This window comes from Salvelinus fontinalis, unplaced genomic scaffold (assembly GCF_029448725.1).
Source record: "Salvelinus fontinalis isolate EN_2023a unplaced genomic scaffold, ASM2944872v1 scaffold_0197, whole genome shotgun sequence".
In the NCBI taxonomy this organism is placed as follows: Eukaryota; Metazoa; Chordata; class Actinopteri; order Salmoniformes; family Salmonidae; genus Salvelinus; species Salvelinus fontinalis.
This window is the reverse complement of record NW_026600406.1, coordinates 122,229-143,183: the sequence shown is the minus strand read 5'-3', so window position 1 is coordinate 143,183 and position 20,955 is coordinate 122,229. Positions and strand designations below refer to the sequence as shown.

General features: G+C 42.6%; 1 protein-coding gene across 1 annotated transcript in view; it reads right to left on the bottom strand.

Moving 5' to 3' along the window:
• Nucleotides 1-2,325: 2,325 nt before the first annotated feature.
• LOC129844359 (alpha/beta hydrolase domain-containing protein 17C) overlaps nt 2,326-20,955 on the bottom strand; it is a 52,392-nt gene continuing 33,762 nt past the window's right edge. Inside the window, exon 3 of the mRNA XM_055912678.1 lies at nt 2,326-6,494. Within this exon, the coding sequence (XP_055768653.1) occupies nt 6,275-6,494 (220 nt within the window). The 3' untranslated portion in view covers nt 2,326-6,274. The remainder of the gene's footprint in view (nt 6,495-20,955) is intronic.

Sequence of the window (20,955 nt, the reverse complement as noted above, 5' to 3'; positions counted from 1 at the left end):
GTAAGATAGATATACACTGCTCAAAAAAATAAAGGGAACACTTAAACAACACAATGTAACTCCAAGTCAATCACACTTCTGTGAAATCAAACTGTCCACTTAGGAAGCAACACTGATTGACAATAAATTTCACATGCTGTTGTGCAAATGGAATAGACAAAAGGTGGAAATTATAGGCAATTAGCAAGACACCCCCAAAAAAGGAGTGATTCTGCAGGTGGTGACCACAGACCACTTCTCAGTTCCTATGCTTCCTGGCTGATGTTTTGGTCACTTTTGAATGCTGGCGGTGCTCTCACTCTAGTGGTAGCATGAGACGGAGTCTACAACCCACACAAGTGGCTCAGGTAGTGCAGTTCATCCAGGATGGCACATCAATGCGAGCTGTGGCAAAAAGGTTTGCTGTGTCTGTCAGCATAGTGTCCAGAGCATGGAGGCTCTACCAGGAGACAGGCCAGTGCACCAGGAGACGTGGAGGAGGCCGTAGGAGGGCAACAACACAGCAGCAGGACCGCTACCTCCGCCTTTGTGCAAGGAGGTGCACTGCCAGAGCCCTGCAAAATGACCTCTAGCAGGCCACAAATGTGCATGTGTCAGCATATGGTCTCACAAGGGGTCTGAGGATCTCATCTCGGTAACTATTGGCAGTCAGGCTACCTCTGGCGAGCACATGGAGGGCTGTGCGGCCCCACAAAGAAATGCCACCCCACACCATGACTGACCCATCGCCAAACCGGTCATGCTGGAGGATGTTGCAGGCAGCAGAACGTTCTCCACGGCGTCTCCAGACTCTGTCACATGTGCTCATGTGCTCAGTGTGAACCTGCTTTCATCTGTGAAGAGCACAGGGTGCCAGTGGCGAATTTGCCACCCTTGGTGTTCTCTGGCAAATGCCAAACGTCCTGCACGGTGTTGGGCTGTAAGCACAACCCCCACCTGTGGACGTCGGGCCCTCATACCACCCTCATGGAGTCTGTTTCTGACCGTTTGAGCAGACACATGCACATTTGTGGCCTGCTGGAGGTCATTTTGCAGGGCGCTGGCAGTGCACCTCCTTGCACAAAGGCGGAGGTAGCGGTCCTGCTGCTGGGTTGTTGCCCTCCTACGGCCTCCTCCACGTCTCCTGATGTACTGGCCTGTCTCCTGGTAGCGCCTCCATGCTCTGGACACTACGCTGACAGACACAGCAAACCTTTTTGCCACAGCTCGCATTGATGTGCCATCCTGGATGAACTGCACTACCTGAGCCACTTGTGTGGGTTGTAGACTCCGTCTCATGCTACCACTAGAGTGAGAGCACCGCCAGCATTCAAAAGTGACCAAAACATCAGCCAGGAAGCATAGGATCTGAGAAGTGGTCTGTGATCACCACCTGCAGAATCACTCCTTTTTTGGGGGTGTCTTGCTAATTGCCTATAATTTCCACCTTTTGTCTATTCCATTTGCACAACATCATGTGAAATTTATTGTCAATCAGTGTTGCTTCCTAAGTGGACAGTTTGATTTCACAGAAGTGTGATTGACTTGGAGTTATATTGTGTTGTTTAAGTGTTCCCTTTATTTTTTTGAGCAGTGTATATTAATTCTAGGAGACAAGAGGGTCCTGCCTCCATTATAATCTAATCATGAGCGGATACAGGCGTTATTGGGCGTAAACAAGTAGGAAGCCTGAAATGAAGGATAATGATGGCATATGACCTAGGAGAAGTAATTTAATTAATGTATGTAATGATCTCATCTGTGTGTGTGTATAAAGAGAGAGCAAGTGCTCTGGGAAGGCGTGTGATCCGCGGATCGTTCCGGCTTGTGATACATTGTATTAAAAGTCTATTTGAATTTACAAGTTCTTGTAAGTGTTATGGTTTGAACCGCTTTTCCACGACACTATCCCAGGCTACCATGGAGGCGATTATTCAACAAGAGTTTAGTAAACTGAGCTAGTTGCCTAGTCACCTCTAAAAACACCTTCCTAATATAGAGTTGCACCCATAAGTGTTCAATTGAGTTGAGATCTGGTGACAGAATTGCTTAATTAACTCAGGAACCACACCTGTGTAGAAGCAACTGCTTTCAAAATACTTTGTATCCCTCATTTACTCAAGTGTAAAAGTAAATGATCCTTCATGGATGCTAGAACATTGACAGGAACATCAGCACAGTAGAAGACAGAGACAATACGTTTAAAACCAATAGAACATTGACAGGAACATCAGCACCTTAGAAGACAGAGACAATACGTTTAAAAACAATAGAACATTGACAGGAACATCAGCACCGTAGAAGTCGGAGACAATACATTTAAAACCAATAGAACAGACAAGTATATGTAATTCCATGCATTCTTTATTCCATTAAGCATTAAAACATCCACTGTGTTGCCAGAAAGCAACACAGCCAACATGAATGACAATCTGTAGCACGGCACATTTAAGGCTTTTTCTTTGTTTGACACTAAGAAACCTCTGTACCCACTAGTTTTTTTTATGCATTAGATTTGCATACTGTGACTCCAGTGTTAAACTCAAGTAGGCTAGAATAGCCCTTAAATCAATGTTTTATATTATGTATAGAGGATATAGATACATTACATATGGTTCTGACAAACCAGCATTAGAGTGTAAATCTATCAACATTTACTGGAAAATAACATTGTAAAAATGTCAGTATCAAAACAATAAATGGGACTAAAGCAGTTTTTCGTTCTTTAAAAAGACAAGCAGAAAAAACTAGATGTTAAGTTAAAGGGCTCGTTGTGTCAAAACATAGGCCCCTTAGTAAGTTATGACGAGAAAACACTAGAATCTTTTATTCATCACACGAAAACCCAACCACGACCGCAAAATACAGCCATCACCCCACAGCAATACACTGTTCAGTCAAAACGTTAATCACAAGTTGCTATGCACATATCCTTCAATTTTACCTCCTCCTTCGAAACGGACACTCCGTGAGCAGTGTAGTGTTTCTCTCTTCTTTTTTACAGCTGAGAACATTTGCAGAATACTTCCAACCCAGTGATTCCTCTGGCTTCTTCACTCAAAATGTCCTTTATGAAAAGTTGTTTGCATGCAGTGTTTCTTCCAAAACGTAGTCCTGGTGACACTTGCAGAGTTCTTTGGAGTGAAACGAGATGGGGATCAGGGAAAGGGTCTGTTGGGGGGAATCCCCCTTACCCCCAAAGGGATACAGCCAGAATCTGCAAATGGTGGTGAGATGGCTCAAAAATCTCTCATCTACATGTGAAGACTCATTGAGATTGCATTAGGTGAAGTACCTTTTTGATCAGTATTACCCCAAAACATATTTTCACAGTGATTGAGAAGATTCCTCCAAACGAACCAATAGCAGCAGTCAGTCCCCCTGCAGACCATGAGACTCCCCAACTCAAGTCGACAGGAATGTTAGGGTGAAATGTCCACAGACTTAAGGCTTTATTTGTAGTGTTGAAATGAAAGGAAAGCAACCCAAAGCATTTACATTAAACTCAATCTTAATTCTGAACAGACGAACAAAATGGCTTCACGGAAAACTTCTGAAGAAAAACATGTACACTGGTGCCGAATGCCAAATCAACTCCTACACCCGAGACATACCTCTAGATCTGAAATAAATGGATAGGTCTTAGCAATATGGTAAAAAATCTCTGAACAAAAACATGAATACTGCTTAAATCTGTTCTTTTCAGATCTACACGGGTGTCTAGAGACAGTACTGGCTAGGGGCTGATCAGGTGTGTCTAGAAACAGTACTGGCTAGGGGCTGATCAGGTGTTGTCTAGAGACAGTACTGGCTAAGGGCTGATCAGGTGTGTCTAGAAACAGTACTGGCTAGGGGTAGATCAGGTGTTGTCTAGAAACAGTACTGGCTAGGGGCTGATCAGGTGTGTCTAGAAACAGTACTGGCTAAGGGCTGATCAGGTGTGTCTAGAGACAGTACTGGCTAAGGGTAGATCAGGTGTTGTCTAGAGACAGTACTGGCTAGGGGCTGATCAGGTGTGTCTAGAAACAGTACTGGCTAGGGGTAGATCAGGTGTTGTCTAGAGACAGTACTGGCTAGGGGATGATCAGGTGTGTCTAGAGACAGTACTGGCTAGGGGATGATCAGGTGTGTCTAGAGACAGTACTGGCTAGGGGTCGATCAGGTGTTGTCTAGAGACAGTACTGGCTAGGGGTCGATCAGGTGTTGTCTAGAGACAGTACTGGCTAGGGGTCGATCAGGTGTTGTCTAGAGACAGTACTGGCTAGGGGCTGATCAGGTGTGTCTAGAGACAGTACTGGCTAGGGGTTGATCAGGTGTTGTCTAGAGACAGTACTGGCTAGGGGTAGATCAGGTGTGTCTAGAGACAGTACTGGCTAGGGGCTGATCAGGTGTGTCTAGAGACAGTACTGGCTAGGGGTAGATCAGGTGTTGTCTAGAGACAGTACTGGCTAGGGGTAGATCAGGTGTTGTCTAGAGACAGTACTGGCTAGGGGTTGATCAGGTGTGTCTAGAGACAGTACTGGCTAGGGGTAGATCAGGTGTGTCTAGAGACAGTACTGGCTAGGGGTTGATCAGGTGTGTCTAGAGACAGTACTGGCTAGGGGTCGATCAGGTGTTGTCTAGAGACAGTACTGGCTAGGGGTCGATCAGGTGTTGTCTAGAGACAGTACTGGCTAGGGGTCGATCAGGTGTTGTCTAGAGACAGTACTGGCTAGGGGCTGATCAGGTGTGTCTAGAGACAGTACTGGCTAGGGGTTGATCAGGTGTTGTCTAGAGACAGTACTGGCTAGGGGTAGATCAGGTGTGTCTAGAGACAGTACTGGCTAGGGGTAGATCAGGTGTTGTCTAGAGACAGTACTGGCTAGGGGTAGATCAGGTGTTGTCTAGAGACAGTACTGGCTAGGGGTAGATCAGGTGTTGTCTAGAGACAGTACTGGCTAGGGGTTGATCAGGTGTGTCTAGAGACAGTACTGGCTAGGGGTAGATCAGGTGTGTCTAGAGACAGTACTGGCTAGGGGTTGATCAGGTGTGTCTAGAGACAGTACTGGCTAGGGGCTGATCAGGTGTGTCTAGAGACAGTACTGGCTAGGGGTAGATCAGGTGTGTCTAGAGACAGTACTGGCTAGGGGTAGATCAGGTGTTGTCTAGAGACAGTACTGGCTAGGGGTAGATCAGGTGTTGTCTAGAGACAGTACTGGCTAGGGGTAGATCAGGTGTTGTCTAGAGACAGTACTGGCTAGGGGTTGATTTGGGATTCCGCATAGGGGTGTTCAAATCCAGGCCGCGAGGTCAGGGGCTGATTCAGTCCTGGGACACAGGTTCAATTACAGTACATTGTAGGTGTGTTTTTATTTAATACATGGTCAAGTGTCATCATTAGGGTCAGGTGGTGTCCGTCACCGGAAAACCCTAGTTGAGGAAAAACACCTGGCCCTTCTTACCACATGACCTCCAGTTAACAAGAGCACTGTTACAGAGGTGAGACACCCAGGGGTGAGCTGGGTAATGACGTTTTTAAACCACACGGTCACACACTGGCCTTGAAAACAAGATGGGAATGAGTTTCTCTGTGTAGTGAAACACATGGAATGTCAATAAGATAACAGAAAAGCTACATCAGAACATACAGTATGATTACCTGAAAATATCTGCACCATAACAGCGCATTCGTTTCAATTCACCCTGAATCAAATTTTAAAAAAGACAAAACAATTTTTTACAAACACAAACAAGCAAGAACATTAATCATGTATCTGAGGTGCAAAACAGATTGTTCTTCATCAGGTAGAAAATAATACAAAGTCAATCAATCATGAGCATAAAAGAGAGAAACAGATGAAATAGAGAACAAGATCGCAGAGGGAATTTATCACATCCCCACCGACAGAGAGAGAGACAGAGAAGGAGAAACAAATCGAGATCCAGATTGAAGAGCAAGTGCAAATAGTGAGCGGGCCCTAGCTCCTTGGCAAAGAGACCTGGGACCTGTCCACATATGAGCACCGGGGATGCCTTGGCCTGGCTCAGCTCAGCCTGACCTGGTTAAGCCCTGGGGGAAGCATCTCAACACTTCCTCCTCTCCAACATCTGCACCGATAAACAATACAAACCAACATGGTGGATTTCAGGTATCAAATGTCCACCAATCCACTTCTCTCTGCACAGATCAAGGAAAGACAAAAGGAAGCCATTTTAGACTTGATACGCAGCCCCCCGCTAGGTTTTAGTGGAGGAGGCCATTTTCGACTTGATACGCAGCCCCCCGCTAGGTTTTAGTGGAGGAGGCCAAGGGAGATCAGGATGTGGGCAGCTCGATGGAGATGAACTGCTTGAGTCGCTCCAAGTACTGGGCGTAGAGCTCGATGTCGTTGTGCCCAGCGCCCTCCACCCACAGGGGCTCCACAGCACGCGGGCAGCGCTCGTACATTGCCAGGCCGTGCGAGAAGTCGATCACCTCATCCTCCGTGCCGTGGATCACCAGCACCGGCGACGCCACCTTGGACACCTTGTCAATGCTGGGGGGAGAGAAGGGGTTACATTTTACCAATGCTTTAACAAAGCGAGAGCGCGAGCAGCAGAGCGAGAGCGTGCACAACAGAGCGAGAAAAGGGAGAGAAAGAGAGAAAAGGGAGAGAGAAGGGGAAGACAAACACATTAAGACAAATGGACCTCCTTGGGGGCATTAGTATGTATCCATCTGTCTTGTAGCGGTGCAGTAACAGCAGGGGTGGAGAGACTGACTCCACACAGCACGCTGCCAAACCATTAACTACACATCATACAGAGGGGGTGTGCGCACCTTATGTGCACTACATATAATATATATACACATATGATATATATATTAAAATAACATCAAATTGATCAAAAATACAGTGTAGACATTGTTAAATGGCTGCAAGCCCGATGTCGGTGCAGGATTATTTTCCTGCTGTGAGAAACTGGTCAAATTAAGAGAGTACACCTGTATGGCACAACAAAGGTTTGACAGAGCCATCAGCTACCCCCCTGAGTTAGGGGGGTAACATCATAAATGGGTCCTACTTTTGCTGATCTTCCATCAGAATGTTGTACAAGTGGTCCTTTGTCCAGAACAATCGTTGTTTGGATTTAGAATGTCATTTTTCCCTCTCGAATGAGCAAGCAAAACTTGCCAAGTGGCGCGAAGCTGTCCATCGTGAACAAACGCAAAGAACGGAACATGCCAAAACTCCCGATAAAAATTCAATAATCTGATTAAACTATATTGAAAAAACATACTTTACGATGATATTGTCACATTTATCAAATAAAATCAAAGCCGGAGATAGTAGCCGTCTATAACGACAGCTTTTCAGAAGGCAATCCCCGGTTCCTTCTCGCGCCTTCCTGAAAACAGGAAATTGGTGTCATGCAAAGAGCTCTTATTCGACCTCAGATCAAGCTATACACTCAATTTCTTCTCTCACTGATTATTGACATCTGGTGGAAGGCGTATGAAGTGCATGTATACTAATACATATCAAGCAAATTAATAGGGATGCCCTGGAACAGAGCATCGATTTCAGATTTTCCACTTCCTGTCAGGAAGTTTGCTGCAAAATGAGTTCTGTTTTACTCACAGATATAATTCAAACGGTTTTAGAAACTAGAGTGTTTTCTATCCAATAGTAATAATAATATGCATATTGTACGAGCAAGAATTGAGTACGAGGCCTTTTGAAATGGGCACCTTTCATCCAAGCTACTCAATACTGCCCCTGCAGCCCTAAAAAGTTAATGTTGTAAATGACTATTGTAGCTGGAAACGGCAGAATTATTATGGAATATCTACATAGGCATAGAGAGGCCCATTATCCGCAACCATCACTCCTGTGTTCCAATGGTACGTTGTGATAGCTAATCTAAGTTTATAATTTTCAAAGGCTAATTGATCATTAGAAAACCCTTTTGCAATTATGTTAGCACAGCTGAAAACTGTTGTTCTGATTAAAGAAGCAATAAAACTGGACTTTAGACTAGTTGAGAATCTGAAGCATCAGCATTTGTGGGTTCGATTACAGGCTGAAAATGGCCAGCAACAAAGAACTTTTCTGAAACTCGTCAGTCTGTTCGTGTTCAGAGAAATTACGGCTATTCCATACGAGAAATTTCCAAGAAACTGAACATCTCGTACAACGCTGTGTACTACTCCCTTCACAGAAGGGTTTGGGCTAGGCCCCTTAGTTCCAGTGACGGGAAATCTTAACACTACAGCATACAATGACATTCCAGACAATTCTGTGCTTCCAACTTTGTGGCAACAGTTTGGGGAAGGCCCTCCCTGTTTCAGCATGACTGCGAGCCAAGCCTAATCGCCCAACATCAGAACCTGACCTCACTAATGCTCATGTCTGAATGGAAGCAAGTCCCCGCAGCAATGTTCCAATACCTAGTGAACAGCCTTCCCAGAAGAGTGGTGTTATAGCAGAAAAGGGGGGACCAACTCCATATTAATGCCCATGATTTTAGAATGAGATGTTCGACAAGCAGCTGTCCACATACTTTTTGGTATTAATGTTTGTATGCATGTATACACACACACACACACAAACTATGAGGTTGGAATAATACAGTAACATTGCGGACAATGCCCTATTAGTGTAAGAGTTGGAGTTCTAACCTGACTGGTGACATCACCAGGCGATAAATTAGTTTAAATATCAATAAGAAAGAGACTTCCAAACCTCCTTCCCCAATTACAGGTAGTTTTCAGTTTTCCCCTCCCTTAAACACACGACTGTGCTAGGAGAATTCTTGCTTCAGAAATTGTTCTTTGCTATACTATTATTGACAATTTGAATTGAAAACAATCCCAGCAAGGTACTTAATTGTTACCCAGAAATTATGTGATGTCTGCATTGTAGCTTTAAAGCAGGATCATCACATTCCAGGTGGAATAAGACTATAATCTCAAAGGGTTCAGAGACTAACAACAAAGGCACACTCACAGTCATGCATATATTGGCATTTATCTGGTAGGGTAGAGGGGTAGAGGACCTAAACCATGCCAGGATAATGCAGCCCACATACAGTGGCTTGTGAAAGTTTTCACCCCCATTTGGCATTTTTCCTATTTTGTTGCTTTACAACCTGGAATTAAAATCGATTTTCAGGAGTTTGTATCATTTGATTTACACAACATGCCTACCATTTTGAAGATGCTAAATATTTTATATTGTGAAACAAGAAATAAGAAAACTTGAGCATGCATAACTATTCACCCCCCCCCCCAAAGTCAATACTTTGTAGAGCCACCGTTTGCAGTAATTACAGCTGCAAGCCTTTTGGGGTATGTCTCTATAAGCTTGGCACATCTAGCCACTGGGATTTTCGCCCATTCTTCAAGGCAAAACTGCTCCAGCTCCTTCAAGTTGGATGGGTTCCGCAATCTTTAAGTCATACCACAGATTCTCAATTGGATTGAGGTCTGGGCTTTGACTAGGCCTTTCCAAGACATTTAAATGTTTCCGCTTAAACCACTCGAGTGTTGCTTTAGCAGTATGCTTAGGGTCATTGTCCTGCTGGAAGGTGAACCTCTGTCCCAGTTTCAAATCTCTGGAAGACTGAAACGGGTTTCCCTCAAGAATTTCACTGTATTTAGCGCCATCCATCATTCCTTCAATTTTGACCAATTTCCCAGTCCCTGCCGATGAAAAACATCCCCACAGCATGATGCTGCCACCACCATGGTTCACTGTGGGGATGGTGTTCTCGGGGTGATAAGAGGTGTTGGGTTTGTGCCAAACATAGCTTTTTCCTTGATGGCCAAAAAGCTAAATCTTTGTCTCATCTCACCAGAGTGCCTTCTTCCATATGTTTGGGGAGTCTCCCACACGCTATTTGGCGAACACCAAAAGTGTTCGCTTATTTTTTTCTTTAAGCAATGGCTTTTTTTCTGGACACTCTTCCGTAAACTCCAGCTCTGTGGAGTATACGGCTTAAAGTGGTCCTATGTACAGATACTCCAGTCTCCGCTGTGGAGCTTTGCAGCTCCTTCAGGGTTATCTTTGGTCTCTTTGTTGCCTCTGATTAATGCCCTCCTTGCCTGGTCTGTGAGTTCTGGTGGGTGGCCCTCTCTTGGCTGGTGTGTTGTGGTGCCATATTCTTTCCATTTTTTAATAATGGATTTAATGATGCTCCGTGGGATGTTCAAAGTTTAGGATATTTTTTTATAACCCAACCCTGAACTTTGTCCCTGACCTGTCTGGAGAGCTCCTTGGTCTTCATGGTGCCGTTTGCTTGGTGGTGCCCATTGCTTAGTGGTGTTGCAGACTCGGGGGCCTTTCAGAACAGGTGTATATATACACTGAGATCATGTGACACTTAGATTGCACACAGGTGGACTTTATTTAATTAATTATGCCACTTATGAAGGTAATTGGTTGCAACAGGGGGCTTTATAGAAAAGGGGGTGAATACATATGCACGCACCACTTTTCTAGTTTATATTTTTTACAATTGTTTGAAACATGTTATTTTTTTCCTTTCACTACACCAATTTGGACGATTTTGTGTATGTCCATGACATGAAATCAATTTAAATTACAGTGTAGAAAAGGCCCATGGAGTTGGTGGAAGAATCTTTTAATCCATGGCCACTTGCTCAGCTGGGCCAGGGGTGCTTTAATTAGGTCAGGTGGAAATATCCGACAGATCTCAACTCCATAATAGGAGGAAATCGCCATCGCCCGATCACGCCATTTTCTCTTCCTTAACTCCGTCTAATCCAGAAGTTCTGTGCGTCCATGAATCCACGTAAATCCACCGAATCTGTTACCTTTCATCTGAACTATCTGTTGCGATCGGGAGAGTGGGCCATCAGTTATCGTTTATAGTTATTAAGGCGGAGCGCGGCTTGGAGCGCACCCTTCAAACCTATTGTGTAATGTGAATGGTCAATGATCACAGCCCTACGGATCATCACAGGCCAATTAGGCCATCGATATGGTTAATATGTAATGAAATTACATGTACACATGAAGACACTTGAAAGGGTGAAATATGAAACGTCATTGTTTGCTGAACTGATCGATTCTGATAAACTAATGGGGATTATAGATTGAATAACCGATCACTGTTTGTATTATTCTTCTCATGATTATGATAAATAGTTAACTTCTTATGGCTGCAGGGGCAGTATTGAGTAGCTTGGATGAAAGGTGCACAGAGGTGCCCAGAGTAAACGGCCTGCTCCTCAGTCATAGTTGCTAATATATGCATATTATTATTAGTATTGGATAGAAAACACTCTGAAGTTTCTAAAACTGTTTGAATTATGTCTGTGAGTATAACAAAACTCATATGGCAGGCAAAAACCTGAGAAAAAATCCAAACAGGAAGTGGAAATTCTGAGGCTGGTCGAGTTTCAACCAAGATCCCATTGAAATCACAGCGAGATATGAATGAGTATTCACTTCCTACGGCTTCCACTAGATCTCAACAGTCTGTAGAACTTTGTCTGATGACTCTACTGTGAGGTGGGCCGAAGGAGACAGGAATGAGTCACCACTGCCATGAGGTGACCATTCTTTGACCATGCGCGTTCACATGGGAGGGAGCTCCATTCCATCGCTCATCTGAAGTCAATATAATTCTCCGGTTGGAACGTTATTCAAGATTTATGTTAACAATATTCTAAAGATTGATTCAATACATCGTTTGACATGTTTCTACGGACTGTTACGGAACTTTTGGACATTTCGTCAGGTTTTAGTGAACGCGCATCCCTGACGTTGGATTTGTATACCAAACATGTGACAAAAATAGCTATTTGTATACCAGACATTGCCGAAAAAAACGAACATTTCTTGTGGAAGTGGGAGTCCTGGGAGTGCATTCTGACGAAGATCAGCAAAGGTAAGTGACGATTTATAATGCTTTTTATGAGGTTTGTTGCCTGCACAATTTGGGCGGGTAACTGTATGGCTTGCTTTTGTGGCTGAACGCTGTTTTCAGATTATTGAATATTGTGTTTTGCCGTAAAGCTTTTTGAAATCTGACACAGCGGTTGCATTAAGAACAAGTGTGTCTTTAATTCTATGTAAAACATGTATCTTTCATCAAAGTTTATGATGAGTATTTCTGTTATTTGACGTGACTCTCTGCAATTTCTCCGAATATTTTCGAGGCAATTCTGAACACGGCACCAATGTAAACAGAGGTGTTTGGATATAAATATGAACTTAATCGAACAAGACATATATGTATTGTGTAATATGAAGTCCTATGAGTGTCATCTGATGAAGATCATCAAAGGTTAGTGATTCATTTATCTCTATTTGTGACTCCTCTCTTTGGCTGAAAAAATGGCTGAATTTTTCTTTGAGTTGGTGGTAACCTAACATAATAATTTGTGGTGATTTCGCAGAAAAGCCTATTTGAAGTCAGACACTTTGGTGGGATTAACAACAAGATTTCCTTTAAAATGGTATAAGACACATGTATATTTGAGGAATTTTAATTATGAGATTTCTGTTGTTTGAATTTGGCGCCCTGCACTTTCACTGGCTGTTGTCATATCGATCCCGTTACCGGGATTGCAGCCATAAGAAGTTTTAAGACCATAAATGACTCAAGGATGATTCCTATTGACTTCTTAATGAACTGGATTGTTGAGTTCCCTAATTATGTTAATAATGAATGATTGTTATGACTTGATCTTTGTGATTATGAATTTGATTGGATACATGTTAAGAATTTGCTTGGATACATGTTATTCTGTTTCCTTTGTTATGCAGCACAGACTACTCAGTAATCATACCACTTTATGGTTAAAGGAATTCCTTCCTCAGTCTCATCCATTCCTGTCACCTGACCCGTGATCACCTGTTCACCTTCACTGTCAGTCATCCTACTTGTCCAGCTACCCACACAGATTCCACTAATCTTTCATACAGGTTGTAATGCAACAAAATAGGAAAAATGCCAAGGGGGATGAATACTTTTGCAAGAAACTGTAACAGAGACCCTCTAAGGGGATGAGAGGTCCTAAACCATGCCAGGATAATGCACTCCAAACCATAAGAGACAACAGACCCCTCATTTACGCAAGTGTTTCCATTATTTTGGCAGTTATCTGTAGGCCTCCATAGCGGTCCTCTACAGCAGTACCAGCTTAGGAGAGCCACTTGCAGATTCAACTTCAGCCCCCCCCCCCCCCCTTCTGCCCGCTGTCCCACAGATCTCATGGCTGATAAGTTTGATGCCATTGTTCCACAGGTGTCAGGGCTGAGGGTTGATAAGTTTGATGCTATCTGTTCCTCCCACCTGCACCAAATGTACAGTATTTCTCATCCTAATAGCTTGTTCTCCATCTGATAACCAAGACTTATTTTCTAATTTCCCGACCCTTTACAATAAAACAGCACATTACAGGAAGTAGCTGCTCATGGAATATGACTAGGGGACACAATACAAACCCTATGGATAATACAGGCATCTGATAGAGGCCAGAGACCGAGACCTGGGAGTCCTATTTTTCACTAGGTCTGTGAGCCCAGCCGCCATCCTTTCATAGCTAGTTACTACCTACCTACGTACCTACCGCTGCACCTTAACATTTCCTCATTCGCCAATGTTCTCCACCTTAACAGCACTATCAACAAGAGGCAACAACTACATGGACGGAACAGTCAATCACACATCACAAGAAGATTTTTTGTAAAGAAAAGAAATGCACTCCGAGACTTTCAACCAGCGGTTTTCAGTTGCGGCTGAACAGTTTGTTTGTGTATTTAACTCTGCCTGTAAACACGCTGGATGATTCAGAATCCATTGAAGAACTTGAACGATTCATTTACGAAAGATACTTATGAACTCAAAGAAACATGTCACTGGTTTCGGAGGATTCAAGCATTGTTAAGGACAACCAACAAAACAAACTAAAACCAGGTTGGCCAATAGGTATCAACGATGGAACCAAACCATCACCTGTGGCAAGTGGGGAGAGATTTACTGATATGGATGTTGACTTGTTAAAGTCCATCAATGAAAGGCTTGCCAAACTTGATATCTTGGATATATTACGAGAGGACATCAATGCATTGAGTGCCAGTCTAGAATTCAGCCAACGTCAGATTGATGATCTAAGGAAAGAGAACACGGCGCTGAAAGGTACTGTAGACTATATTCATGGCAAGGTGGAGGTGGTGCAAAGGGAGAACAAACAACTTAAAGAAACCTTGCTTGATGTACAGTGTCGATCAATGCGGAACAATCTAATATTCTCAGAGATACCGGAGAATGACAACAGCAGAGGCTGTGAGGACACAGTCCGACACTTTATGTCAACTCAACTAAAACTGCCCACTGATGTTGTGCGTAATGCCACATTCTCCAGAGTCCATAGAATAGGTAAGGTCTCTGGAAATAGGCCACGGGCTATTATTGCATGTTTTGACAAATTTAAGCAAAAGGAAATGACGAAGAACATGGGGAGAGAACTCAAAAACACTGATTTGGGAATGAATGATCACTCCCCCCCCCGAGATCAATGAAAGGAGAAAAAAACTAAATCCCATCATGAAGGAAAAGCGTTGCCTGAATCAACGAGTCTCCATGGTGATGGATAAACTTTATATCAACGGGCAATTGTATCAGGACTCTAGAGTAACTCCCTGGCTATTTTAATTTAATGTTCAAATGTGAGTTTGTGTGTTGTAGTGTATCATGACAACTTCAACTAAAACGAATACATGCTCTATTGATCTTCACTTGATAAGGAAAGGGTTGCATATAGCTCAGGTTAATGTATGTAGTCTTCCTAACAAAATACATTAGGTTTTTAACTTGGTCAATATAAATAATATTCACATTTTGGCTTGGACCGAAACACATTTAGATGTATCTGTAAATTATGGGCAAATGAACATTCAAGGATATAGTCTACTGAGAAGGGACAGGAATCAAGGATATAGTCTACTGAGAAGGGACAGGAATCAAGGATATAGTCTACTGAGAAGGGACAGGAATAGAAATGGTACATTCAGAATCATATACCTTTTAAGAGGAGGGATGACCTTAATGTATGTCAAATAGAGGCACTATGGGCTCAAGTACATCTGCCTCACCAGGCACCCATATTGGTAGGATGTGTGTATAGACCTCCTAGCTCTAATGTGTCCTATTTGGATGACTTATGCCTCTGGGTTTGACCAGGCCACAGATAGCAACAGAGATGTATTTATCTTGTGTGATTTTAATATAAATTGGAAGGAGCACAATAATTTGAATAGAACAAAATCAATGAGATATGCCAAGAACTGTGGTTTGAAACAAATGGTTAAAGATACTACTAGATCATCAATTAAGTTGGGTCACCGTTCAGACATGCATTGATCTGATGTTCTGTAATATACCATTGCAATGCTTAAAAGCCAGATCAATGCCAGTGGGCTGGACAGACCATAATATTGTGACCATAACCATGAACACCAAGGTTCCAAAGAAACCCCCTAGGATTATGGTCAAAATACATTTTAAAACATTTAATCATGAGCTATTTCTAAATGATTTGGCTGCTGTACCCTGGGAGCTGATTTATCTAGAGGATGATTTAAATCACGCTACAGAATGTTTTATTGATTTTCTCACTGAGGTAATGGACCATCATGCCCCTATAAGAAAGAGTACAGTTGGTGCCCGTCCATCCCCATGGATTTATGATGAACTGGGTGAGGCTTTTTCTCAAAGAAATATGGCAAAAGTCATAGCAGCCAAGTCAAAATTAGAAATTGATGAACAGAATTATAGAACACTACGTAATTATGCAGTTAAATTGAATCGAAAGAAAAGTTATTTTACAACAATGCTTTTATTGATTGTAAAAATGATTCTAAAAAGGTATGGAACACAGTTAAGGGCTTACCTGGTACATCTATCTCATCATGCCCATCTAGTGTGGAGGTTGGTACATCTATCTCATCATGCCCATCTAGTGTGGAGGTTGGTACATCTATCTCATCATGCCCATCTAGTGTGGAGGTTGGTACATCTATTTCATCATGCCCATCTAGTGTGAAGGTTGGTACATCTATCTCATCATGCCCATCTAGTGTGGAGGTTGGTACATCTATCTCATCATGCCCATCTAGTGTGGAGGTTGACGGGAGAATAATAACAAAACCAGTTGATATTGCCAATCATTTTGCAGATCTTTTTTTACAAATAAAATAAAATTACTGAGCAACAATGTAAACATACATTCTTCCAAACAAGCTATTGTCCAATGGATTGATGATCATATTATGAGCAACAAGATCTGCTCTTTTAGTCTGCAAACGGTGTCAGTGGAGGTGGTGTTAAACCTATTGAAGTCATTACCTGATGGTAAATCTACAGGTTATGATCTTATGGACAATTGTTTTGTTTCGCTATGCTGCTCCCCAGATTGCAGTTCCACTGAGATACATATTTAATTGGTCACTGGAAAAGGGGATGTTTGCAAATGTATGGAAGCATGCGAAACTGTGTCCTATTCCGAAAGACTGCAAAGAACCCATTACTCCTGCCAATAGTCGACCAATTAGTCTACTCCCTACACTCAGTAAGATACTGGAGGGTATTGTGAGTAGACAAATGTGGGACTACATGGAAAAGAATGATCTGATTTCAGCCAATCAGCATGCTTATCACAAAAACAATTCCATTGGTTGACATGACTGACCAGTGGCTCAATGCTATGGATAATGGCAAGTTTGTGGGTGTACTATTTTTAGATTTCAGTGCAGCATTTGATTTAGTGGATCATGAAATAATTTTGACAAAATGAATGCATTATGTTTTTAACCTCTTTGGGCTCAAGGGGCAGTATTGAGTAGCCAGATAAAAGGTGCCCATTTCAAAAAGGCCTCGTACTCAATTCTTGCTCGTACAATATGCATATTATTATTACTATTGGATAGAAAACACTCTCTAGTTTCTAAATCCGTTTGAATTATATCTGTGGGTGAAACAGAACTGGACTTAGAGCAATTTTCCTATGTGTATGTCAGAATGCAGAATTTTGCTGGCTGTTCGGAGGCCTGTGTATTAATTTGCCTGTCCTCTATTGGTTGAGATGCACTGCATACATCGTCCACTGGGTGTCAGCGAATAGGGAGAGTTGAAATGGAGTTTCTACGTAGGTCCCAAAGGTTATAAATTGCTTGGAACCTGAAGTGTCCCATCTTTCTACTCTTCGCTCTGACGCAGGAAGGGTCTTGGCATGTCATTTTAGAAGCTCCCGTATTAGCTACTAGATATATCCGGCACTGTTTTTATTCGATATAGGTGTTGAAGACATCGTAATGTTGTTATTTTAAACCGAATTATATCAGTTTGTCAGTATATTGCGATTTTCGGGTATTTATTTTCGTGACGTTTTAGGAAGTTGGGTATCTCTGGCCCACATGGCTATTGTTTATTGCTAATTGCAACGTTGAAGACGACGTTCTCCAACCTAGCAACGATTATTTTGGACAAAGGACACATTTCCCAAGATTCTGATGGGAGTTCATCTAAAAGTAAGAACTATTTATGCTGATAATTCATTGTTCTGTTGAAAAATGTCAAATGCATAAGACGCCATTTCCTGCAGTGTAGCCTTGCGTTATCGCAGCCTGTATTGCGCAGTAAGGTTAATTTTAAAAATGTAATTCAGAGATTGCATTAAGAACTAATTTGTCTTTCAATTGCTGTCCAACCTGTATTTTTTTTGTCAAGTTTATAAATACTATTCGATAAGAAAAGGTGCCTTTACAAGATGGCGCCGGACAGATTGCTTGACGTTATGGACACTATTCTCATTGGCTAAGCACGATTTGTGCCGCTAAATATGCACATTTTCGAACAAACTCTATATGCATTGTGTAATATGATGTTACAGGACTGTCATCTGAAGAATTCTGAGAAGGTTAGTGAAACAATATATTTTGGTGGTTTATACGTTATAGCTATTTTTGCCTTGAATCAATGCTGTTGTTATGTTTGCTAATGTGCTAAGCTAATAACGCTATATTGTGTTTTCGCTGTAAAACACTTGATAAATCGGAAATATTGTCTGGAATCACAAGATACCTGTCTTTCAATTGCTGTACACTATGTATTTTTCAGAAATGTTTTATGATGAGTATTTAGTTATTTGGCGTTGGTGTCTAATTTTTCTGTCTGCTTTCGGTGCAATTTCTGACTGTAGCTGCAATGTAAACTATGATTTATACCTGAAATATGCACATTTTTCTAACAAAACATATGCTATACAATAAATATGTTATCAGACTGTCATCTGATGAAGTTGTTTCTTGGTTAGTGGCTATTTATATCTTTATTTGGTCGAATTTGTGATAGCTACTGATGTAGTAAAAAACTGATGGAGTAAAAATAGTGGTGTCTTTTGCTAACGTGGTTAGCTAATAGATTTACATAGTGTCTTCCCTGTAAAACATTTTAAAAACCGGACATGTTGGCTTGATTCACAAGATGTGTACCTTTCATCTGGTGTCTTGGACTTGTTAATGTGTGAAAGTTAAATATTTAAAGAAAATATCTTGCTATTTCGCGCCCTGCACTTTGAGCTGGCTGTTGTCATAAGTGTACCGACGTCGGGCTTGCACGCCAAACAGGTTAAGGAGGTAGCATTGAATTGGGTACAGTCATATCTAACTGACAAGAAAGAGTCCACCTATATCAATGGTTCATTATCTTCCCCTCATGTGTTAAACAGTGGAATACCGCAGGGCAGCTGCCTTGGGCCACTTCTTTATTTTTTTGAGCAGTGTATTAAATAAAGGGAACACTAAAATAACACATCCTAGATCTGAATGAAATATTCTTATTAAATACTTTTTTCTTTACATAGTTGAATGTGCTGACAACAAAATCACACAAAAATGATCAATGGAAATCTAATTTATCAACCCATGGAGGTCTGGATTTGGAGTCACACTCAAAATTAAAGTGGAAAACCACACTACAGGCTGATCCAACTTTGATGTAATGTCCTTAAAACAAGTCAAAATGAGGCTCAGTAGTGTGTGTGGACTCCACGTGCCCGTATGACCTCCCTACAATGCCTGGGCATGCTCCTGATGAGGTGGCGGATGGTCTCCCGAGGGATCTCCTCCCAGACCTGGACTAAAGCATCCGCCAACTCCTGGACAGTCTGTGGTGCAACGTGGCGTTGGTGGATGGAGCGAGACATGATGTCCCAGATGTGCTCAATTGGATTCAGGTCTGGGGAACGGGCGGGCCAGTCCATAGCATCAATGCCTTCCTCTTGCAGGAACTGCTGACACACTCCAGCCACATGAGGTCTAGCATTGTCTTGCATTAGGAGGAACCCAGGGCCAACCGCACCAGCATATGGTCTCACAAGGGGTCTGAGGATCTCATCTCGGTACCTAATGGCAGTCAGGCTACCTCTGGCGAGCACATGGAGGGCTGTGCAGCCCCCAAAGAAATGCCACCCCACACCATGACTGACCCACCGCCAAATCGGTCATGCTGGAGGATGTTGCAGGCAGCAGAATGTTCTCCACGGCGTCTCCAGACTCTGTCACGTCTGTCACGTGCTCAGTGTGAACCTGCTTTCATTTGTGAAGAGCACAGGGCGCCAGTGGCGAATTTGCCAATCTTGGTGTTCTCTGGCAAATGCCAAACGTCCTGCACGGTGTTGGGCTGTAAGCACAACCCCCACCTGTGGACGTCGGGCCCTCATAGAGTCTGTTTCTGACCGTTTGAGCAAACACATGCACATTTGTGGCCTGCTGGAGGTCATTTTGCAGGACTCTGGCAGTGCTCCACCTGCTCCTCCTTGCACAAAGACAGAGGTAGCGGTCCTGCTACTGGGTTGTTGCCCTCCTACGGCCTCCTCCACGTCTCTTGATGTACTGGCCTGACTCCTGGTAGTGCCTCCATGCTCTGGACACTACGCTGACAGACACAGCAAACCTTCTTGCCACAGCTCGCATTGATGTGCCATCCTGGATGAGCTGCACTACCTGAGCCACTTGTGTGGGTTGTAGACTCCGTCTCACGTCTCACTAGAGTGAAAGCACCGCCAGCATTCAAAAGTGACCAAAACATCAGCCAGGAAGCATAGGAACTGAGAAGTGGTCTGTGGTCACCACCTGCAGAACCACTCCTTTATTGGGGGTGTCTTGCTAATTGCCTATAATTTCCACCTTTTGTCTATTCTATTTACACAACAGCATGTGAAATTTATTGTCAATCAGTGTTGCTTCCTAAGTGGACAGTTTGATTTCACAGAAGTGTGATTGACTTGGAGTTATATTGTTTTGTTTAAGTGTCCCCTTTATTTTTTTGAGTAGTGTATATACCAACGACCTTCCCTATGCCTTAGTTGAAACTCAAGCTACTATATTTGCAGATGTTACTACAATTTATGCAGCAAGACAATCGGTTCAACAGGCTTTACAAGGAGATTTGGAGAATATTAGGGAGTGGGTTTGCCAAAACAAACTTGTTTTAAACACCAAGAAAACCATAGTTATGTTGGCCTGTTCAACTAGGAAAAGGCCAAAACAGCATGGGATACAATTACGTATGGGAGGAGTACAAATTGAAGTGTCAGAAACCAAACTATTGGGAGTGCAGCTAGACAACTGCTTATCATGGTCGCCTCAAATAACTCATCTATGCAAAAAAAATATGAAAAAAGCATGGATAATCAGAAGGATAGCTAAATATTTACCAGGAAAAATTCTTCAGCAAATAACACAAGCATTAATTGAGAGTCAGGTGAACTACTGTTCTGTGGTCAAATAACACAAGCATTAATTGAGAGTCAGGTGAACTACTGTTCTGTGGTCAAATAACACAAGCATTAATTGAGAGTCAGGTGAACTACTGTTCTGTGGTCAAATAACACAAGCATTAATTGAGAGTCAGGTGAACTACTGATCTGTGGTCAAATAACACAAGCATTAATTGAGAGTCAGGTGAACTACTGTTCTGTGG